The sequence below is a fragment of the Melampsora larici-populina genome (genome assembly GCF_000204055.1).
Source record: "Melampsora larici-populina 98AG31 unplaced genomic scaffold MELLAscaffold_5, whole genome shotgun sequence".
NCBI lineage: Eukaryota > Fungi > Basidiomycota > Pucciniomycetes > Pucciniales > Melampsoraceae > Melampsora > Melampsora laricis-populina.
Window position 1 is genome coordinate 1,058,147 of NW_006768769.1, and position 22,089 is coordinate 1,080,235.

General features: G+C 36.9%; 9 protein-coding genes across 9 annotated transcripts in view; 3 read left to right on the plus strand and 6 right to left on the minus strand.

Annotated features, from left to right (window-relative positions):
• The window catches only part of MELLADRAFT_103110 (uncharacterized protein), a gene marked incomplete at both ends in the record, with an annotated part of 716 nt that extends 454 nt beyond the window's left edge, over positions 1-262 (plus strand). Inside the window, one exon of the mRNA XM_007405906.1 lies at positions 32-262. Within this exon, the coding sequence (XP_007405968.1) occupies positions 32-262 (231 nt within the window). The remainder of the gene's footprint in view (positions 1-31) is intronic.
• Positions 263-1,150: 888 nt separating this feature from the next.
• On the minus strand, positions 1,151-2,403 carry MELLADRAFT_60234 (uncharacterized protein; the record flags this gene model as incomplete). The annotated part of the gene is made up of 5 exons (XM_007406172.1): positions 1,151-1,744; positions 1,836-1,853; positions 1,960-2,019; positions 2,139-2,241; positions 2,342-2,403. 5 exons carry the CDS (start codon positions 2,401-2,403, stop codon positions 1,151-1,153), a joined length of 837 nt encoding a protein of 278 aa, XP_007406234.1.
• A 1,628-nt stretch (positions 2,404-4,031) lies between these two features.
• On the minus strand, positions 4,032-5,578 carry MELLADRAFT_33765 (uncharacterized protein; the record flags this gene model as incomplete). Its single annotated transcript, XM_007406171.1, has 8 exons — positions 4,032-4,097; positions 4,167-4,305; positions 4,372-4,576; positions 4,638-4,808; positions 4,881-5,038; positions 5,118-5,251; positions 5,340-5,420; positions 5,522-5,578. Coding segments are annotated over 8 exons (1,011 nt in total), but the record flags the coding sequence as incomplete, so codon positions are not given.
• A 233-nt stretch (positions 5,579-5,811) lies between these two features.
• Positions 5,812-6,109, minus strand: MELLADRAFT_93492 (uncharacterized protein; the record flags this gene model as incomplete). Its single annotated transcript, XM_007406170.1, has 3 exons — positions 5,812-5,899; positions 5,940-5,997; positions 6,040-6,109. The coding sequence occupies 3 exons, from the start codon at positions 6,107-6,109 to the stop codon at positions 5,812-5,814; spliced, it is 216 nt and encodes a 71-aa protein (XP_007406232.1).
• A 2,018-nt stretch (positions 6,110-8,127) lies between these two features.
• On the minus strand, positions 8,128-11,943 carry MELLADRAFT_115444 (uncharacterized protein; the record flags this gene model as incomplete). The annotated part of the gene is made up of 4 exons (XM_007406169.1): positions 8,128-9,925; positions 10,014-11,059; positions 11,145-11,287; positions 11,427-11,943. The coding sequence occupies 4 exons, from the start codon at positions 11,941-11,943 to the stop codon at positions 8,128-8,130; spliced, it is 3,504 nt and encodes a 1,167-aa protein (XP_007406231.1).
• A 2,578-nt stretch (positions 11,944-14,521) lies between these two features.
• On the minus strand, positions 14,522-16,504 carry MELLADRAFT_33800 (uncharacterized protein; the record flags this gene model as incomplete). The annotated part of the gene is made up of 4 exons (XM_007406168.1): positions 14,522-15,048; positions 15,126-15,453; positions 15,530-15,568; positions 15,671-16,504. 4 exons carry the CDS (start codon positions 16,502-16,504, stop codon positions 14,522-14,524), a joined length of 1,728 nt encoding a protein of 575 aa, XP_007406230.1.
• A 954-nt stretch (positions 16,505-17,458) lies between these two features.
• MELLADRAFT_76846 (uncharacterized protein) lies at positions 17,459-20,203 on the plus strand (the record flags this gene model as incomplete). The annotated part of the gene is made up of 10 exons (XM_007405907.1): positions 17,459-17,558; positions 17,629-17,721; positions 17,812-18,167; positions 18,262-18,636; positions 18,717-18,816; positions 18,887-19,123; positions 19,199-19,416; positions 19,479-19,575; positions 19,692-19,830; positions 19,928-20,203. 10 exons carry the CDS (start codon positions 17,465-17,467, stop codon positions 20,040-20,042), a joined length of 1,824 nt encoding a protein of 607 aa, XP_007405969.1.
• A 91-nt stretch (positions 20,204-20,294) lies between these two features.
• Positions 20,295-20,826, minus strand: MELLADRAFT_103116 (uncharacterized protein; the record flags this gene model as incomplete). The annotated part of the gene is made up of 2 exons (XM_007406167.1): positions 20,295-20,540; positions 20,641-20,826. The coding sequence occupies 2 exons, from the start codon at positions 20,824-20,826 to the stop codon at positions 20,295-20,297; spliced, it is 432 nt and encodes a 143-aa protein (XP_007406229.1).
• A 442-nt stretch (positions 20,827-21,268) lies between these two features.
• MELLADRAFT_103117 (uncharacterized protein) lies at positions 21,269-22,016 on the plus strand (the record flags this gene model as incomplete). The annotated part of the gene is made up of 3 exons (XM_007405908.1): positions 21,269-21,407; positions 21,491-21,595; positions 21,688-22,016. 3 exons carry the CDS (start codon positions 21,269-21,271, stop codon positions 22,014-22,016), a joined length of 573 nt encoding a protein of 190 aa, XP_007405970.1.
• Positions 22,017-22,089: the final 73 nt, after the last annotated feature.

Here is a 22,089-nt window from a genome sequence, read left to right on the forward strand (position 1 = left end):
ATCACTAATCCCTCAAACAGATTGGCTTAAGCTGATTGCTGATGGTAACGACGGCCCTACAACAGAATCTACCGTACATGCCGATCCGCTCCAAGAGACAAAGGCACTCAGTTCGAATGATCTCAGTCAAACCACTGACCACCACATCTCAAGCATTGAAACTGAGGAAGCTAATGGAGAAAGCGCACCTTGCGATCGACGAAACGCCATTCACAATGAGACGAAAATTAATTGTTCAGATGAAAATCACTTGCACCCATGAATTCCTTACCTCGAAACCCTTTTGCAGCCAAACGACTTATATATCAGATTACACTAACGATCAACGCACCATCCCAACTATTCCTCAATTACACCTTTACTGCTCTTGGACACCATGGCCCTTCAATTTATTTCCAACACTGTGACTTTTTTTCTTTATCTTTATAACGGTGATTTCTTTTAGATATAATTTCTCCATTATGAATACATCACACTTGATGAAACAAGATGTTAAAAGAAAAAATGTAGATGTGAATTAGAATGATGTAGCTTCAACGATTTTACTTTAATTTTATTTTCAGATTATGGTTATATTACGTTTCTGATAAGAATGATTGAGAAAGTATATCTTTTTTCAGTTTGTAACTCATTCATCCATCTCAAGTTTGTGAAAACCTTCAATGATAAAGGACACCAAAGTTACACTAGTTCACTGTTCACTGCTCTCTATCTCTGACTTCAGCCCTATTCCAAGAGGAACTCGTTGATTGTATATGACTCAAGCAGTACAACCTCATGTGTCACTGAGATCCATCAATATTCAGTAACCGAATGACTCGATCATATCTTCCAAAGATATCTAGAGCGTTGTACTTTTTATTCCTCGATATCATACCTTGAACCTTGACCTAACTCCCAGAAATGGACAAAATGTCAAAAGATTCATTACAAATCCGTGTTTAAAAATTACATCCCAGATCTAGAAAAATGTACGGTAGGGTAATAATTGAAGCGAGCGGTGTCCTTCAAGTTCAACAAACAAAATGAAATGACATAAAATAAACTGAAAGCTTCACTCATGCCTTAGCTAACTGTAGTAATTACAAGACTTTCTTGAACACTGTAAGTCTGACCATCAACACTATGTAGGTTCTGAGGAATTCGTGTATCAATTGTTGTTACCAACCCTACAACAAGAAGGAGAACGAGAACAACCTCTTTGACGTGAACTTTGATCTCTAAGATTCTCATCAATATTTTGTTTAATTCTATCAATTCTTTCTTGTTCGGATTTGGTATGATGACGTGAATCACGATCATCAAATCCTTGCTTTTGATCTCTAAGATTATTATCAATATTTTGATTGATTCTATTAATTCTTTCTTGTTCAGATCTTATATTTGAATTCCTTCTATTATCATCAATCCTATCTTGTTGAGATCTATGATGATGTGAACCATGATCATCATAGCCTTGTGAGTGTCTTTGATCTCTAACTTCATTAGCGATATTTTGATTGATTCTATTAATTCTTTCTTGCTCAGATCTAAGTTGATGATCACCTCCGCTACCATGTTGTTGAAGATTATGATCTTGTTGTTCAAGATCACGATCATAAAATTCATCATCTGGATGTCTTTGTTGGTTCATTTCTTCTCTAAAATTCATTGGATTACCTCTTGAAAGGTCTATTTCTCTTTGTTCCATAAGTCTTTGGATTTCTAGTTGCATATTTCTATCATTCGCATATTCTTCTTCCATCTATAATACCAATAATCATCATTCAACATCAATCATTGGTCTAGGTAAGATGAGACTGGATGGTTTTTAAGTATTTTTACTTATCACTCACCCTCCATTGTTCTTCCCTCTGTGGATCATCACGAATTTTTACAAAGGTGTGAAAGATTTCATCAGTCATTGCAAACCATTCTAAACATTCCAATCAAATTCATCGTAAGAAATTCAATCTTTACCTCTCTTTCTAGTCTTTCCAAATCACGTCTATCATGTTCCAAAAGTCTTAACCTAAGTATCTAAATATTCCAAACCCATACCCAAAAAAAACCGTCGTCAAAAAGAAACCTTTAGTAATCACTTCGAAATCCTTTATCCAACAAAAAAAAAACTAGGGATATAGAAATTTTGAACCTACAGCTGCATCTGTACGTCTAACAGCTTCTCTATAAGATTTAATAGCTTTTTGAAGTTTATATTCAAGATATTCTAATTCTTTTTCTTCATCTGTTTTACTTACCCTATTCCAAGAAAAGCAGTATATTTTTACATCATAATCAAGATCATCAATCATTTTTTTCATCAGTCTTTATTTTCTTTCTAGAGTCCTTTTTTACTTACCATCTTTTTGCTCTTGTTTGATAAATAGATGGGTACGAGCTTGGAGGTGTAATCAAAGGCATGATAACTTATGTATGAGTATAACAGCTCAAGTAAAACTTTATCAAACTAATTTAAGTGATCAGAATCAGATGAATTGATAAGACTCAAATACATTAATCCTTTCTAACTTCAAGAATTCATAACGAAAGATCTCGAAACAATCAAATTCACACTGCCTTGATCAATTCACACTTCTACGCAGTTATGGAAAATCGGATTGATTAAAGATAAGAAACGTATCATCGATAAAGAATCTCTTACAAAGTAAAGTAAGAAATCCAGTATTTTTATGTGAAGAGAAATCTGACAAGAGTTTTCCAAGTTTGAAATCATGAAAATTCATCATCAATGACGAATAATAATTTGTCTGAAGAGCATATAAAAGCCTTCATCAAGCCTTTGTACTTGTTGGAACCTCCCGACGTCTGGTACAGTCCACATGGAAAATGATATCATTTTAATGATATCATCACAAGAATTTAATTGTCCATCTTTTCATTCTTTCATCGTTTCATCAAACGTTTTTTGATATCTTGATTTCTATAAGCGCAGTGTCTCAAGACTCAAGACGCATCAAGACTCAAGATATATTTACTACGCAATCATTTCAATTTGTTTCATATTGATCATCAGCAAAAGATGAATTCTTCAACTTAACAGGATCACATCTTTTCAACTTTTTTGTCATTTAAAAAACAAACTTGATGAGTTTTCTTAAATTTATTTGTATATATCTTGTATGTTAACAATTCTCCAAACAAAAAAATCCAATACTTACCTTATAAAGAAATCATTTTCTTTCAAAGAAAGGACCCATCAAGTTCCACAAAAAAAACGGTTCATCAAACAAACCATTAAGAATTTCTGCAATTCATCTAAAATCAACCAACTTAAATCCAAATGTAAACCTCAAAAAGAAATCACAAACAAAGATTTGTTCCAACATAGAACTTTTTGTAATTTTACCTGAAATAGAAGAACGAGAGATCATGAAAGAAACGAGAAGCGAGTGAATAGGTTCAACTTCAACCGAAAAGAAACATTTAATCACATTTCAAATCATTAATTATGTGATAGTCTGATGACAAATCTCAACTCCTTTTGGCTCATACTGTTGAGATCTACACTGCCATCATCTGCATCTCATTGTTTTCTTTGATTCATAACCATCTACTCTTTTTTGCCCCTTTTCATGAATTGAGTGCGTTTTACCTGATCAAAAGTGTTCACACTTACTCATCCTCATTCAAATCTCAGAACCGCCGATCTAAAATTGATTCAAACAGTCCTGAAGAGTCCTTACAGTGAACAAGAAGCATCAAAATTTCTCGCCATTCTGGTGGGTGATATCGAAGGGAGGCAGAGAGTCAAACAGAGGTACGTTTCGATGTATTCATTTAACATGCATAATCATTGGTTAACATCATTTGTAAACATGCGAACAAGCTGAGCAAGCACAACCAAGTCACATAAAAACAATCTTTTTTTCGGACGACTATGCAGATCAAAGTCTAAGAAAACGAGAAAAAGCCAAAAAAAAAGACAGAAGCAGATTTGTGTTGTAGATACTGAGCACTGAGAAAGTCAAGACACAGTTCAGGTTAGTTTACGCAAGAGACTTGTTGTTGGTCAGACAAGTTGAGAAAGTTTATTGAAGTAAGGTGGTCTCGACAATGATACCGGTGACTCGGTAAGGGTCAATGTTAGAAGCGGGCTGCAAGCAAATCACCAAAGTAAGTCTCGACATGTCTATCAAGTAACTCAAGTTCTTGAAAGTACTCACGCGTCGGTCTTCGAGGTAGCCTTGGCCGGTAGCCTCTACGTGCCTTGGAATTCGGATCGAAGCACCACGGTGGGCAACACCGGAGCTGAAGTTTCCGATATGACCGGTCTCATGACGACCAGTGAGTCTCATGTCATTGCTAAAAGTGAACAGTATATTGATCAGCATCAAGTACAGGGACCAAGAGGACAACCCAATCACTCACTCTTCACCATAGACAGCAATGTGCTCATTGTGCCTCTTACCAAGCTTCTCAATGTATTCATGGATGGCCTTGATACCACCTGGTTGACGAGTAGCTTCAGTAGAGTAGTTGGTGTGGGCACCAGCTCCATTCCAGTCTCCCTTCAAGGGTTTGGGGTGGAATGAGACTTTGATTCCCCACTCTTCGGTGACACGATGAAGGAGGACTGTAGCAGAAAGGAGTCAGGAATCTAGCGAAGAAGAAAGATGATCGAGATGGGATCTTACATCGGGACATGGTTAAGTGATCGCCCATGTCAATTCCCTCGCAGGGACCGACCTGGTATTCCCATTGGGAAGGCATGACCTCGGCATTCACACCAGAGATTGTCACGCCAGCATAAAGGCAGCAGCGGTAATGGGCCTCGACAATGTCTCGGGCGAAAACGCGTCCAGTGCCTTAAACCCCGATCACTTTATCAGCCAAATCCTCGACCGTACTACAGTGTTGTATTTTGGCTCTTCACTTACCGACACCACAGTAATAAGGTCCCTGGGGTCCCGGGAACCCTCCCTTTGGCCAACCATAGGGTGAAATTCCATCTGCATCAAACAATGTGTACTCCTGTTCGATTCCAAACCAAGGCTTGTGAACTGCGGCGGCGTCCATGGCCTTCTTGCAAGCATATCTAAAATTAACATTTCAACCAAATCAGCTAAGTGAAAAGCTAGAGATCGTATCGCATACAAGTAGAAAGAGTGTTGTACCGGAAGTTGGTTTTGTTTGGGGATCCATCAGCATTGTAGCACTCTGCTAATACGAGCACATTTTTTCCGCCACGGAACGGATCTTTGAAAACGGCGGCGGGTCTCAAGAATACATCGGAATCGGTACCAGAAGCCTAAGGAAGAGCAGATGGTGAGCTGATCGGTTCAAGCAAGCTATGGAAAGAAGTCAAAACAAAAAGAGATATCAGTACTTGAACTGACCTGGTTGGTGGATGATCCATCAAAGTTCCATTCTTTGCAGTCGGCAACAGTCACTTGGCCCGAAGCAGGAAGGTCCATAGTCTGATCGGTAAAGTCGATCAGGAAAGATCGAGAAGATAAGATGGGCATCAAACGTAAGTAGAAGTCAAAAGGAAACAATCAAAAGGCTGGAAAAGACGTACGGTGGTTTTACACCGAAGACCACCTTCTCCATCAATCCAAACATACTCAGCTTGAACAAGGGTTTTCAGGTTGAGGTAGTTCGAGGTACTTGGCCAGATGACCAGGAGCAGAAGTAGTTGGGTTTACAGACATTTTTGAAGGATGAAAATTGATAGTTAAGAAAAGTGTTGAAGTGTAAAGTGAAGAGTTGATGGGTTAATCAAACGAGAAGATTGTAATGGTAGACAGGGAAGAAAGGAAGTAAGATGAATGCGGGGAATCAGGGCGAAGAAAAGGTTTTTGAACAACTTCAATTGTGTAAATTCTCATCGGGACCGGGAGGAACGGATCCAAAGCCTTGTCTACGGTGGGTTGGGTGTGTGTAGTTACAGTGTAAACTTGATCCACTGTTCAAAATCTATCTGGATTCATTCTCACCTCTTCACCGCCTCAATCATTCCTCCACTACATTGTAATCGTTTCATCAGTTTCACAGCTCTTCTTCAGTTCTGAATCCTGATTGGATCCTAATCTGAACTCTTTGTAACATGTATTGTCATCATAACCTTTACTTTTCCAGCCTTTTCTTCACCATTTTCATCAATCATCGAATTCTATAAAAAACATTCATTCCACTCGATCATTCTTGTGCTGCTGCTATATTGGTACACATTTGAGGGTCCATTTCTTATCTTTAGACTTTGACCCATGCGTAGGGATCGGTTCAAATGTCGAATGCCAAGGCATTTGCTGAAAATCTCTTCATGTGAGATCTTTTTCTGTAACCTGGCCTAAATTAAAATTCCTGTTCATTTGCATCCGGGTTTGCTGTGCTGACTCTTGAGTGTGCATCTTGGAAGGCCAAAGCTGTGCTCGCACTGGCAGTCGCAGCTCAACGGCCCACTTTACAACTTCGGAGCTTGGTTTGCACTGCGATACCAAGATCCGAAGCAGCCTCGGATTTCCTCTCCGAGACAAACATCATTTCAGAAAGTTTAATCCGAAGGATTGCTCATGGCCAAACAATCACTTCAGATGAAAATTAAATACGTGATCACCTGTGATCACGCAGCCTTGATGCCTTTTAGCCCAGAATTGATACCCGAAACAAATCATCATGATAAGAATCTCAGACAAACCTGACCCAACGGTCATAAAGCTGTGGCTGATGATCGTACTTGTTCTCCTTTTAATCATCAACATTGAAGATACAACTCAGCAAACTTCTACTTGATTAACCCTGCAGTTCTTGATTCACAACCTGCATTCCACAAATACCAAATTCTATCATGATAAGCCAAGAGATAAGAATGTATTCCCAAGGATGCAGTGATTACCCATGACTTCCTATGAAACTGTAAGCCTTTCAAATAATTTCACAAAAGGGGTCTGACTCTAGAACACCAAGAAGATGAGAATCAAACAATAATTTGAAAATTGACCTATGAAAAAGGGGTAAAGCGCGTCGCGGCAAGAAATATGGACACTTATGTGCCTCATTATCAAAGGATCATGTCCTATCTCTAACCTTTTTGATCTCTTCATTCTCTTCTGATAACTCTTTCTCTTTGTAGTTTTGAAAATAACTCACAATATTAAAAACAAATTCGGTGTGATAATTATTCAGAATCATACAAAGAGCATACAACTTGAATACTCAAGTTGTTTAGAACCTCATCAAGGGAAGATGATGGTGTAGGTAATTGAGAAAAAAACATATCAAATTCAGCTTGATATATAATCAGTTTAAGAGACTCTAAAAGTTTAGTATAAACCTATACACCTCAACAACCAAATGTTTTAGTTAATAATTCATTGACTAACACATACCATTCTAGAACAGATCATTTAACAAGTTTGTATGATTTATATTTCTTATAACCTTCAAAAACATCATTCTTACATCCTTGAAAACTAATAACAATTTTTGACTGTTGTAATCCTAAAAAAAGACTTTTCATCTCTTGATTTCATTCATCCATTCATTCATTCATTCATTCATTTCATTCATTCCTTCATTCATAAATTAAAAAATCATAAAAAAAATCATAAAAAAATCATATAAAAAAATTAAACCAAGCACAAAAAAAAGTAAAGCAAAGGATCATATATTTCTGAAAAACACCATCAATTCAAAAATACAAAACAAAAACCAATTGGAATGCACCTTCAGTAAATAAAAAAAAGTCCATCAAAAAAAAACGATCATTATTATTATTATTATTCTGTTCATTATTTGATTCATGAATTGGAATTGGATAAAAAAAAGAAAAGAAAGAAAGAAAGGGAAAAAGAGCAAATTTCAAATGATACAAACATAAAGTAAAAAATAAAATAAAAGTCATGATAAGAAATTAATAAGATGAAAAAATTAAAAAAAAAAATTAAAAAAATAAAGGGAAAATAATAAGGATAAGAAAATAATGGTAAGAAAAATAAGAATATAATAAGAATAATAAGAATAAGAATAATAAGAATAAGAATAATAAGAATAATAAGAATAAAGAAAAAGTTCATCAAAACCCACACCAAAGCAAAAGCCAAAAGGCAAAAGAAAAAAAGAAAAAAAGGAAAAAAGAAAAAAAGAGAATCCTAAACCATCAACTTCACATCATCATTCATATCATCAATCAATTGATAAGTTCGACGATCTCATCTTAAAAGCCAACTTCTTTTCCTTCTTTCTATTCCCACTCTTTCCACTCTTCCCACCACTCCCACTCCCACTTCCACTCATACCACTCCCACTTCCACTCATACCACTCCCACTTCCACTCCCACTTCCAGTAGCACTTCCACTAGCACTTAAACTAACACTCACCCCACCCCCACTAGAAGTTTCTAAATTCTCCTCAAGTTCTCCATGGCAAAGCCTCTCATCACCCGCACTCCGATCCTGTTTCTCAAACTTGCCTCTCTCAATCAACTTCCTACCGCCTTTCTTCTCCCTTCGAAATCCGATCCCATCTTGCTCTCCTTCATCATCATGTTCATCATCATCATCAAACCGTTGCCCATCACCCAACATCTTCTTAGGACCTTGCCAAACCGCCCAACTAACCGCAAACCCAATCACTCCCACCAACTTGACCCACTGATACACAAACGTTCTCCATCCCTGACTCGTGACTTGTAACCTAGTAGCAATCATTCCAGGTGAGTTTCTAGCCTTGATGGTCATCGGATAATAATCGGTTCCTCTCTTTCCCTGTAATCTTGATTCATGATCGATCTGATCAATATAATCCCACGATGAATCTTCCTCTACCGATCCTCCTTCATCTTCTTCTGAATTCTCACTCTCTTCCTCTGATGATGATGATCCAGAAGATGATGATGATAAAGTTGATCCTGTTCTTTCTTCATCAATCACTCCTTCCATTCCTAACCTACGTAAAGCTCTTTCTCTTCTACTCACTTTTCGCTTAGTAGATTTCATTCTAGGCGATCGAAGTGGTCCTTGATTAGGTTCATGAACACTACTATTCCTATCAGAAGAAGATTGATGATGGGTATGAGAATTCGAAACGGTCGATCTTTCATCATCTGATGAACTATTAGGTAATGGTCTATTAGGTCCTTTTCCCAACAAGACTCGATAATGTCTTCTATACTTTTCTAAATTTAAATGAGCTTGATTAGAAATCCGATGTGATGGATACCTAGTTGATTTCCATGGATCTTCTAAATCCTTCTTCTTTTGATTTGTTTCTTCTAAATCTGAATCTTCAACTTCATAAACCCATTCATTAGTTTCAGATTTCAATGATTTAGGATCCCTTCCTTGTTGTTGTTGTTTCGAATCATTGATCAATAACATCGTTTCTGGTTGTCCGATTTCATCATCATCTGCCCATGCTACTGGTAATTCGGCTACTGCTCTTTGTAATTCATCATACGATTCCATCTCATTCATCGATCTTTCAAATCGACTTCTTTCAAGATACGTTTGACTTTCATCATCACTCTTAGATTGAACTGATAATTGAAGTCCAGAATCAGGATATCCAAGACGCGTAGGTGGTCTAGTAGGTGAAGGGGTTTGATTCTGATCATCTTCTTCTGATTCCTCTGGTTCTTCATCTGCCCATGTTTGTTGTGAAAGACTAGTTTTACGTCGACCGATCTGAGCAGGAGGAGCTCGAAGACGAAGACTATGATCTCCTTCTTCAGAACTCCCAATCGAAGGTGTAGCCGAAGGGATATGACCAAGTGTACGAAGGATACGTCGTTGGTGTTGATGTTCATCTTCATCTGCATCTGCATGAGTCAGAGTGAATGATAATGGTCTACCACGCATCGATGGAGAAGGTGATTCCTCTCGATAAAAGGTGTGAGAGTCAATCGAAAGTCGAGAATCAGGTGTATCGTTTTCACTCGAAATACTAGCTGAGTGATGCTCCACTGCTGGCCAATGTCTCTTCCTATCAAACCAAAAACAAATTGAGATCAACAAAGAAATTCCAAAACCAAATCAAACTAACCAAAAATGGAACAAAGAAAGTCACAAACCTATACTTTTTACGATTCTCAATCATCTTACGATTCCCAGGAGCTTTTTTCAAAAGTTTACCTTTCCAATTCGGACTCGATCCATGATCATGATCATGATCATCATCAGTTTCTTTCCAACCAATCAATCCTCTCTGATTGATTCCATCTAATTCTCTCACTTCTTTCAATTCTTCTTCAACTTCATCTACCTGTTTCTTTAAACTTTCAACTTCATCTCTCGCTTTGTTCAACTTGAATTTCATTTCTAATCTCTCTTCATCAAACTCTTGTTGTGATTCTTCTAATTCTGATATTTTAGATAATAATTGAGATACTAAGGCTCTTTCGGTGGAATTCGTTTCGCTGGCTATTATGGTTGTATCATCTAAACTCATGATGGATGAAGCGTGTGATAAAGTTTTTTGGTGTGAAAACTTGATGATTGGTTCATCAATGTTCCGATCTTCAGTGAGAATATGATCTACATTTCCATCCTCACAAGCTAAATTGACTTTTTCATTCCTATGATTCATAGTGTGTTGAATACGTTCCATGTTGTGATGTTCAAGTTCAAGATGGTTCAGAACAGAACTAGAAGGTCTAGGAAGTTCAGTGGTGGTACGTTGATTAGCCGCCAGAAAAGCAATCTGAGCACGTTCTTCTTCAAGCAATCGATTTCGTTCTTCCGTAGCTCTCAACTCTTCACGTAAACTATCTAATTCTTTGACCAATTTACGTAATCTTCTTTTACCTTTTTGTTCAGATGCAGACGTTTCGGCTTCCAAGGCTGCTAATTCTCCGGCTAATGCTTCGTTTTGTTCTGATAACCTATTCAAGATAGATGGTGAATTGTTTAAATGATTGGGTGTGATTCTGAATTGAGTGGGACCTGTGATGGATGAAATGCTAGAACATGTTGAATGACGTCGATGATCATGGTGTGGATTTAAGGTTTTGGTTGGGAATCGAAAGGTATCGATAGGTGTATCAGATCGTGTGTCTCGCTCATTGGCAAGGTTAGTGACCGTGTTGTGTGGTGAAGGAGGTGGTCGACCTTCGATGTACTACCGTTCCATAAGAAAAGTATAAAATCAAAGACTTGGTTAGTGAATATACTGATAGAAACAGATTTGAAAAGAAGATACATACCTCTGAGCCATCCGTTCGACGAGAAATGATACGACTTGTAGGAGGTGACGAAGCATGTTGAGCCAATAACGATTCTTGACGAGCACGAAGAGCAATGTTATTCTCAAGTAACGATTTACCAATCGAAGCAGCAATACCCAAGTCTAAAAAGAATCCCAAAAAGAAGTGATACGAATTAAAGAATCAAGAAGAAGTAAGAGAAAGTGTATTTTAGTATATTTTCCAAAACCTGTTTTTCTGAGAATGAAACACACACTTCAAAAGCAAGAAAGGAATACTAACCTCTTTCACGTTCACGTATCACCCGATCAGCCGCCAACAAAAGGTTTTCAAGTTCTTCACGAGTCTTGGCATTAACCCATTCAAGAGTGATTGGTTTAGGAGAATCTTGAAGATCATCATCATCATCATTAAGTTGATGATCAAAATCAGGAGGAAGACTAGTTGTGATGGTGGTGGTGGTGGACGTTGGTTGAACTGGTTCATCTGTTTCTTGACTCCAAGCTTCAGCAAAACTACCACAACCATTAAAATCAACCGTTCCTGTGGGTAATAAGTTTTGTTGTAATAATCTAGCAGCTACATTTAATGGTGAATCAGATAAAGAAGTATTGAGTTGAGATATTTTTGGAGTTGGAGTTGGGATTGAGATTGGGATAGGTGATGATGGTGATTGGATTGGAGAAGTTGAATCTGATGAAGGGATAGTTGATTTGGTTGAATTAGGATTGATTCTGTTTGAGAATGATTTTCTAGCAGGTGGTAGAGGTCTAGTAAGAGTGACAGGTGGATCTAACATTTTAGGATATTGGGTCTGGATTGATTAGAATAATAAGTAAGATAAATAAAGAGTTATAAAAGTAAAGGATGAACTCGAAAAGTGTTATGTATAAACTTCAATCGTATGTAGTCTTGACTCTTTACATACAGTTTGATTATGTAATGTAATCGAACATTAGAGTTCAGACTGATTTCCTTTCTTTCTTTCTTTCTTTCTTTCCATCTCTCTACATGTATCTCTTGGCTGAAAATTAAAATTCAGTTCATCCTTCTCATTTCATCATCAATTTCACTTCTTCAATTCTCCTTTCAATCTTATCTTTCTCAAATCATCATACTCAGATCCTAAACCCAATCAAATGGAAAACCCAATCTGATCTCAATCCATAGGGGTTTACTCATAATCCTACTCACAAAAAGGAGATCAATCAAACTAACTTTGATTTGATTCTACATGACCACTGACAGAAACGTGAACCGAACAACTTACGTTTTTTCCACACACACACACACCCATTTTCAAAAAAAATCATCTTGCCTACGGTCCGACCGAAATCGCACAGTTGTATGAAGATTGTTTTCTTCAAAGAACTTGGTTTTTTCAACTTCAACTACAACTAAAAAAAATTTTGGGTTTTACGTACCTCTGGAAAACCTGATTTCCCAAACGCTGGAGTCTGTGTAGTACTTATGAGTCATGACTACAGATTACAAACGTCAATTGATTGTGATCATGATCAGATAGACAGTTTCCAAATAGTGGTCCACCTCTTTCTACTGAATCTCCTTTTTTTCCAAGCCATGGGAAGGCTCTGTGTCGATTTGAGAGGTACTTGAAAGGCTCCAATAATCAAGCATCCAGCAATATGTTACCTCTGAGTCTATGTTGTTTGTTTAAGAAAAGCTCTACTTTTGATCCTATCATATAATTCAAACAAATCATACAATCACCAAGCCACTCACTGGCACTGCCCGTATTATACACCAATCACCGTCCAAGACTTCAATTTCTTAATTTTTCCTTTAGAGCACCCACTATGGTGAGCGTGTTTTATCGTAAATTTTGCGGTCCCGACCGCGAAATTTAATCATGCGTGTAACAACTAAATCAGTTACCGCATGAAATTCACTATGGAGTGATTTACTGTGTGAGTTACCAACAATAAATCACCTTGAATCAAGTGATCCCACAGTGGCAAAATCACAACTTGAAAGATTGTATCTATTTCAAATAATACATCCAAAAAAACATCTCAATGTCTACTTCAATGAAACAAGCAATCAATGCTCTTTTGAAGTCTTCAAATGACGATGAAGAGCAACAAGAATATGAGCAAATAGCCTTTGACTTCCTCTTCGACAAGTCTCCTTCAACCTCCCCAGACTCGTATCAAGACCGTGTCCAACACGGTGAACAACTGTACAACAATACTTTGCACCTAATGCCACATAAGAATCAAAGTCTGTTTGTCGATTTTGAATGAGCAAATCAAGTGTGAGATGTCAAAGTGGTGATGAATCGATGAAGTGTGGGATTTGCAGAGTCACAAAAAAAAGCAACGGTTGAGATTTGAAGCGTCAAATCTTAAGATAAATCATGAATCAAGCTTGTGTAAATTTAGACAAGCTTGATTCATGATTTGATGCAGTCGTAGGGACCGCATGTCTAAGACAGGTCCATAGTGGACCTGTATAAGTTTTAGCGGTAAACTTACGATAAAACCGCTGTTTACCGCACCCATAGTGGGTGCTCTTATTCTTTTCATCAAGGGTATGTATGTGTTGAAAGTGGATAGGGGTAGGTATTCCGGTTCAAGTTCGTGTAAAAGAGAAAAGAACGTCAAAGGGTTTCTTCGTATAAAATTCGTGCCTCAAGGGAATCTCTTGTTTTGGGGTTAACTTCAAAGGAGATTATAACTTGTCATTCTTTGAATTTCTTAACTTTCCAAAGCTTTGTATAAAAAAATTGATGGATCGTGTGTACCACACCTGAAGCAAACGCATGAGGTTTATAGTCCACCTTGAGAAGGTTGTTCGTGAAAATCGAATATAATCTTACAGAAAAACATCCATCTCCAAATCGACTTTTTTATACCTTTCTCAAAACAAATCATACTGACATTGAAATTGTATGCAGTACAACTAGTCTACAAGACTTGAGATGAAATGAAAAGAAAAACAACAGGTGAGGAATACTAAGAATCTCAATTAAGTTTTCTCTAAAATTTCTTTACAAACCGACCTACAAAGATAAGTTTTGCAAAGTAAAATCAAATCCAATGAATCAAAAAAAAAGAAAACCGCGTTTCTCAAAGTGTACAAGATCAATAAAAAAGACAGACCAAAAACCAATCTCAATGAAATCTTTTATCAGTTTGTATACCTTTCAATATCTTAAGATTACAAAAACTTATTAAATTCAAGTAAAGAAATGATCTTTTGAACCGATTGTGAAATACTTTGAACCGAAAGATTTATGGTAAGATCAGCATTTAAAGGTACTTCATAATCATCATCATCATTATCTAGAAACCAAAAAAAATCAAAAATCAATCTCATCACTCAACCCCATGAAGAAAAAGGATAAAAACAGGAAACTAACCGATTTCTTTGAACCCATTGAGCTTTTTCTTTCCATTGATCTTGACATTCCCATTATGACCATTCCCATTGATCGTACCATTCCCATTGGTCTTGACAATCCCATTGATCGTACCATTCCCATTAACCCAACTATCCTTATTATTCTCTATATTCCCATTAATCCCATCACCATCACCATCAGCATCCTCAAGCCCGCCCAAAACATGCACCAAAACCCCCATCCCATTAGCACCTCTACCGCCTTTCTTCTTAACGGACTCTAAAAGGTATGTTCTGTTAATTTCTTTTGATGTGAGATTCGAAGAACTAATCACAGCCGATCCAGATTTACATAACTCAGCACAAAGAAAGGCATGGGTTTGAAGTCTTTCTGGGTCTGAGTTTTCTTCAGTTTGGTTGAGTGTTGGTGGTGAGGAGTTGGTGAGAAGAGTTATGGATCTACTGGAGGTTTCTTGAAGACTTGTTTCTAGTGCTTTTGATAGGTTCGTTTTTATTGATCTATCAAGCCCTGTTAAAAAAACTATCCAAAAAACAAAACAAGGATAAGTGAGTTTAAAAAAATTCATGGATTTTTTTCTTTTGGTAAGGTTTACGTACTAACAAATCCTTGTTTGTGTTTAGGAGGATAAGCTTCTTTTAAGATCTTAATCACAGATGAAAATGAAAACCAAGTAGGAATCTCATCCCCATTCTGTAATAACCTTCGTAGTTCAGTACCTGAAAGATCTTTTGTTTGGATTCCATCTTTGATCTCTTGAATCGGTTTATACTCATCACTTTCTGGTAAATAAATCATTGAGCCGAATGGGATCATCTTGATTTCTAGTTCGTTTTGGTATTTTTTTACCAATGATTGTGCTTCGTATGGTGAATAGAAATCGGTTCCTTTAGATGATTTTCCCGGTCCTGCATGATCTCTTCCTACCTACAATATATGAAAAGTTTAAGAAAATTAAATCAGATTCTTCAACTTATTTCAAGATGAATTTTTTTCTACTTACGATGAAATGAGTTGCACCATAATTTCGACGAATGATAGCCTATAAAAGAAACCCCCAAAAAGGTAATAGAAACAAAATCAGAAAAACCATTCCACCAAAAAAAAACAAGAAAACTCGTAAAAAAGCAACTAAGTTACATACATGCCAAACCGCTTCTCTTGGACCCGCCATTCTCATCGCCAAAGGCAACAAAGCCAAAGTAGCCAATCCCTTAGGATAAGTTTCCAAAACAGCTTTATAAACCTTAACTCTAGTATGATAATCAATATCACCAGGTTTAGTTAGACCTACGACCGGATGGATCAATAAATTACCATGTTGATGTTCTAATGAAGCTCTTAATGTTAAGTTTACATGAGCTTTATGCATTGGATTACGGGTTTGAAAAGCAATGATTTTGTTCCATGAAAGGTCTTGAAACCTTTGACGAAGTTGAAAAGGTGTGAATCGGATTGATTGGTAATCGTAATGGATCGGTAAGTTTATCGATTGGATTTCTCCTCCTATATAATTCGAATGAGTCGAATTAAATAAATAGTAAATTGAGGGATGTAGTTGATCAGTACTTTCAAAGACTTTTTCTGATTCTTCAATTTGATTAGGTTTCCATATCGAATTAATCGTCATAATAGCCAAAGAAGTATGATCACGTGGGTCTTTTAAAACGATTCGAGATCCTAATCTAATCGAAAGTGATTTGATTTTTGCATCAGTTATGTCTAGTGTAATAGGAATTGACCAAAGAATTCCATTGGATAATCGAAGCTGATGTAAAACACTGTGGTAATCTTCTTGATTCATAAAACCTTTTAAAGGACTAAAACCTCCATTCATGATTAATTCTAAATCACATAATGATCTTTCTGATAAGATTAGAGATGGTAAGTTTTTAGATTCGGTTAATAATTCTGATCTGATGGAAGAATCTCGACTGTGAAGGTCGCATAAGATTCCACCATGTGGTGTTGGTGACATTCTTGATAAGCAGTGATTGGTGTTTTAAGAGCTTTTTAGAAGAGATAAGGTCTGGAAGATGAAGAGTGATTTGATAGGTAGCGCTACAATAAGACGATCAAGTTCAATAGATATCAAGACTAGATTCCAAAAGTTATTGTATCTCTAAGAAAGCAAAATGAGCTCGAAGAAAGCAATTGAGGATCAGACTCAAGCCAGAAAAACAAGCGAAGGAAACATGATCAAGAGTTTGTAAACCGAAGGGTTCATTTTATACAAGAAGTAAACATGAACCAAAATGATGCCATTCTGTGATTAAAAATATAATCTAGTGGATAATTTGTCATGATCGAATCAGGAATATGTTAAGAAAATTGGATTTGGTTGGTAATAAGACTACAATAGCTGACTGTTCTGAGGTTGATCACGTCATTCTTCTTCTTGGATCACGCCTTTTCTATAAATCACTTCTTCATCAACTTATTTCAAAAAAAAGATATTCGAAATGATTTTCATGGTAAATTGTCAGTTCAGGTCAAATGAAATTGGTTGTATCCTTTGGTGGACTGGAGTCGTGGTGAAAAAGTACAACATCTTGTTGTTTTGGGATCAAAAAGAGGACATGAATCTTCCATCTTCCTCATAGATCGGTAAAACAAACTGATCTTGACTCTCAAGCCTTGATCAAAAATTCCTTGTTGGTTTCATATTTCGACCCTTTCACTTCATGATCTGATAGCCACAATTCATTCCTGTGACAAACAGAAGGTGAAGTTATGATCATCAAGATAATGAGGCGGAAATACCATGATCTCAAAAAGAAATGGTTTGATACATACATTTCTTTTGCAAAGTTGTTTTGATTGCTTCAGCTTGACCAAGCTGCCCCGATATGAACGGGTCAATAGAAATCGAGTATCAAAGGATGATGTCACCAAGAGTAAGCTTAAATTTGAAACCATAAACTTTATCAACAAAATCATGAGTCAGAGTGATGATCCAAATGAAAATAGTTTATTACAAGAACCAAACCATCAACCCATCTTAAATTATGGTGCAACATCTGATAGAAGAGGTAACTAACTATTCATAAGTATCATCTTCTTGAGACCATTCACTACTGAATCGGTCTTTTCTATTAACAGTTCCTAGTCTCAGTGCTGTAGGTCAACCACTTCATGCGGACGGTGACCATTACCGATCGAATCGATCATCTACCGATCCTACCGCATCCACTGGTGAGTTAGAATCCATGATATCATGTTAAAGAAATCGGTGGTTTACTGGAAATTTAAAACTTTAACTGAAATTCCTTTGAAATGGTCAAGTTAAGCAAAGATTTAAAGCAGCAGCACATGTAGTATCAGCAGCCCAAAGAATCGTATCAGGTTCAAGTTCAACAACCAATCATCAAATACCAACCCAAAGAATCCAATCATCTTCATTAAGATATCAATGGAATTCGATTGGATCCATGGAACCTGGTGTGAATGCAAATCAACCACAACCACAACTTTCTCATTTACTTAAAACATCTGTTAGTGTAGATTTAGTAGATTATTCAGAAGATCAAGTGAATTTTTTGAAATTTAGACCTGATTGTCAACAAGAACTTGATCGACTTAAACATTCACTTCATCGGTCTCGTCCTAGTTGGTCTCGTGTACGATGGATCAATGTGAATGTATGTAAGAATTGAATCATTCTTGAAATCTCTTGATGGTTTTTTAGGGAATTAGAAAAGAAAATTAAACTTCTTCATGGTCTTTTATTAATAGGGTCTTAATTGGGATGTGATTAAATTATTAGCACTTCAATATCAATTACATCCATTAGCAGTAGAAGATTGTGTTCATACTTCAGCACGTTCTAAAAGTGAATATTATAAACATCATTTATTTGTTCATGCTGCAGTTCATACACTTGTTGATGATCAATCAGATGGTTCATCAAATAGAATCAATACTACTAATAGCTCTACTAAGGTGGATACGGATGATCCATTAGAAAATGGAAATCTTATTGATCCAGATCAAGATCCTAGTAATGTTGATAATCTTAATGAACCTCATCATCTTTCGGGGAAGCGTCCAGCTCCAATGGCTATGATGGATCTGGGTACTGTAACCGGTGGGTTATCAATGGCGGGTAAGGTTGGTCACGTGTACAATTCAATTAAGGATCATTTGACAATCTCAAACTAAATGGTTTTGAGTGTTTTTTGATTTGACAGGAAGTCTTTGATGCAGAACGTGAGGTTGTACGTCGACTTACTAGTGAATACAAACTACGAATCCATGCTGAAAAGCTTTCAATCTTTCTACTCCGTGGTGGTAAGTTATCCTTCTTGACTATGAATCTAGTCTATTTCGAATGACTAATATCATGTGGTATATATCATAGGTACATTGATTACGATCTTTTCACACGATGGATCTAGGACGGTGGTCCCTTTACTCGATCGACTTCGTTCATCTGATACATTATTACGTTCAACATCTGATGCTTCAATGCTTTTACAAGCCGTCTTAGATTTGATTGTAGATCAAGCATTAGATGTGGTAGAAGCTTTTCGATCTAGGCTTACCAGTCTTGAAGCTGCAGTCTTGGTCAATCCGAAATTAGACACTGTTCGTCATCGTCAGTCCCCCTCCCCCTTCATATCATAGAAGATATTAAAATACTGGTTATTGATGGGATCTCTTCGATCGATAGTTCATGTACTTTCAGGTGAACTTTTGTTGCTCAAGCGCACACTCACACCACTTTCGAGCTTGGTACATCGGATTCGAAACCATGATCCAAGTGATGAAAGGATCACAGGTCGATCTAAGCCTGTTAGAGGCTCATCAGCTTCTAATTTAGATGATCCCACATTCATCACTAACAGTAGTTCATCCAATTCCACTGGATTCATTTCCCCTCAAGCTCGAGTAAGTTTTTTTTGTTTTATGATCGGATTTGAAGAAAGTGTTGAAGGATGTGGTGCTTGTAGGTTTATCTTTCAGATGTTTTGGATCATATTGATAGTTTGTTAAGTTCTTTAGAACTGTTTAGTGGATGGGCATCTAATTTAGTTGATTTCACTTTTAGTTAAGCTCTTTTTGGTTTGAATTCATCACTTTTATCAATAACTTTATTTTCTAAATGACGTTTTGTTTTGTTTGTTTGTGATTTTTTTTTGGGGGGGGGTTTGATAAATAAATAGATACGATGAGTTTTTCGACTAATGAATCAATGAAACAACTTAGTATTGTGACGATTATCTTTTTACCTTTGACTTTTTTAACGGGGTACTTTGGAATGAACTTTGTGGAGTTTGGAGCTATTCAAGGATCAGATCTATTGTAAGTAATCAGATGATTTTTTAATCGAAAGAGAAAAATGAATGAATGAAACCAAATTAAGAATGATTTTTCTTTGGTTGGGATTTTTTGGCTTTAGTTTTTGGAAATTAGCTTGTCCTATTACGTTTCTTTTGGTACTTATGTTTACTTATTCAAAGGTTTTAAGAAGTTTGGTTTTACAAAAGAATACGCTTAGGATGAAGAATTGTTAGAGGTTTATTCAGCTTTTCACCATGACTGTTTTCTTTTCAAGAAGACGGATAATTTTCTCATTTTACTTAACTTTATAAAATGTGTGTATGATTCAGAACGTTGTGTCTTCACACTTTCAGATTGTCTTTACTTAAAGTATTCAGAAATACCTTTTCCGGGTATTCTTGCGATATTTTTGGAGAAACCTATTACTATATTTTATTCCCCTTATCAACATTCATAGATATTTTTGGTCCTGCCCATCTCTCCCTTCACCACGAGACCCCTTTTTGTGGAGTAATTGTGATGATACGGTATACCCGGTTGAATCCTGGCTGAAAACCGGGGCTGTACCGACTTTGGTTCGATTTTACCAACGTTTTTTTGGTCGCCGCTGGTTCACCACGTCCACTGCCGACGTGACCGCGCAGATCATGACTGTTCAAGCACCGATTCCAAATCCAATGACCACCGTTCCCGCTGGTTCCATTATCAGCGGATGTAACTTGAGTACACCACTGCTCAAATCCAAAAGATGACTCGTAGAAAAATGGTTCATCGTTCTGTTTACCCCTGGAGAAAAGGCCTCTATGAAGGACTCATTTCTCATTCCTCGACCTGGTTTCTTCGACATGCCTGTCTGGCAACCCAAGGGTATATCTCTCGATCATCATTTTCTTTGCCCTTTCCAAGGAGAACTAGGGTATCACTGGGATAACCTTTCCGAACATACCTTAAAGTCGCTTGAACAGGTCGCAGATTCAAAAGTCGCAGCTTGATGTTTTGTGCCTTTCGTTTGAGCATAAAAAAAGGCTTGATTGATTTTTACCTGTGCATCAGGTTCAGGTCATGGAACAGAGCGTCCATGTGGTTGGAGACTAAGAACGCGAGCATTTTGTGCCGACCTGATGCACTCGTGCGTCAAAAATAAGGAACACTTCAACATGATGAGGTCAAGTCCTGCGACGGAGTCTTCAACAGGGCGGATGCCATAGAGTAGCCAAATGTGCTCTTACCACCTATATTTCTCATATAAAATCTTCGCAAACTCACTCGAAAAACATCAATAAGCATCAGAACCCCAATCTTAACTTTCTTGTTTTCTCAAAATCATCTTCTCATCAAATTTCCCATCCATTTTTTTTCTAAAAAAACAACACTTCTCTTGCAATACCAACTTTTTCTTATTCATTTTTCCTCATTTCATCAACTTTTTTTTTCGCTTCATATTTATCAATTTTATAATATGAACTCTTACCAAGTTGATCCATCTTCTTCCTCACGAAACATTGAGGAATTTCAAAATCTCTCGTCTTCCAATCATGGAAACTCTCAAGTGGAGTCGGAGATGACAAGTTCACTTCGTGATGATCCTATCCTTAAACGTTAGTAAACTTTTTTTTTTGTTTCATTTCATTCTTGCTTGTGATTCAGGCTGAACTTGATCCTTTTTCTTTTCGTTGTTTAGATTTATTGATAGAGTTGCCTTCGCGCCAACACCAACATGGGATCTTTACGCCTGGTTCATACCAAAGAGAACTTGAGATCCCATCTGGAACCGGCTCAGAAGGCGGTAAGTATTTTTTATATTTGTGTTATCAAACCTGAATAACTCCAAGAACTGATTTCGATATACAAACTGTTTTAAACTTTTTTTAAAAAAAGACGTCAATACGCCAACTAATGACTCACCCATTACAAGTTGGGGTTCAGAAACCAATGAACCAGTCGAACAAAGGGTACCCCGAGTTATACCAGTATCATTGTTAAATCTATTTCAAAGGATTTCACAACGATACCAAGATGGGGTATTTGGACCTCGACCATCTGATAGGGTTCATGGATCATTTGAAGGACCAGGGGATTATTTTTCTCGTTCAGAAAATCGGTCAGCTTCTGACGAGTCTGAAGTTGATTGGATTTATCCTATGGATGTAGAGGAGGGACCTGTTTTGGAGATTCATATTGAAGAAAGTCCTATCAATAGGACTTGAATCAATGTGGAGATGAGGGATTTATTTGGTTCTCTTTGATAATTAAAGGATGAAATCAGTTGGATTGGATTCA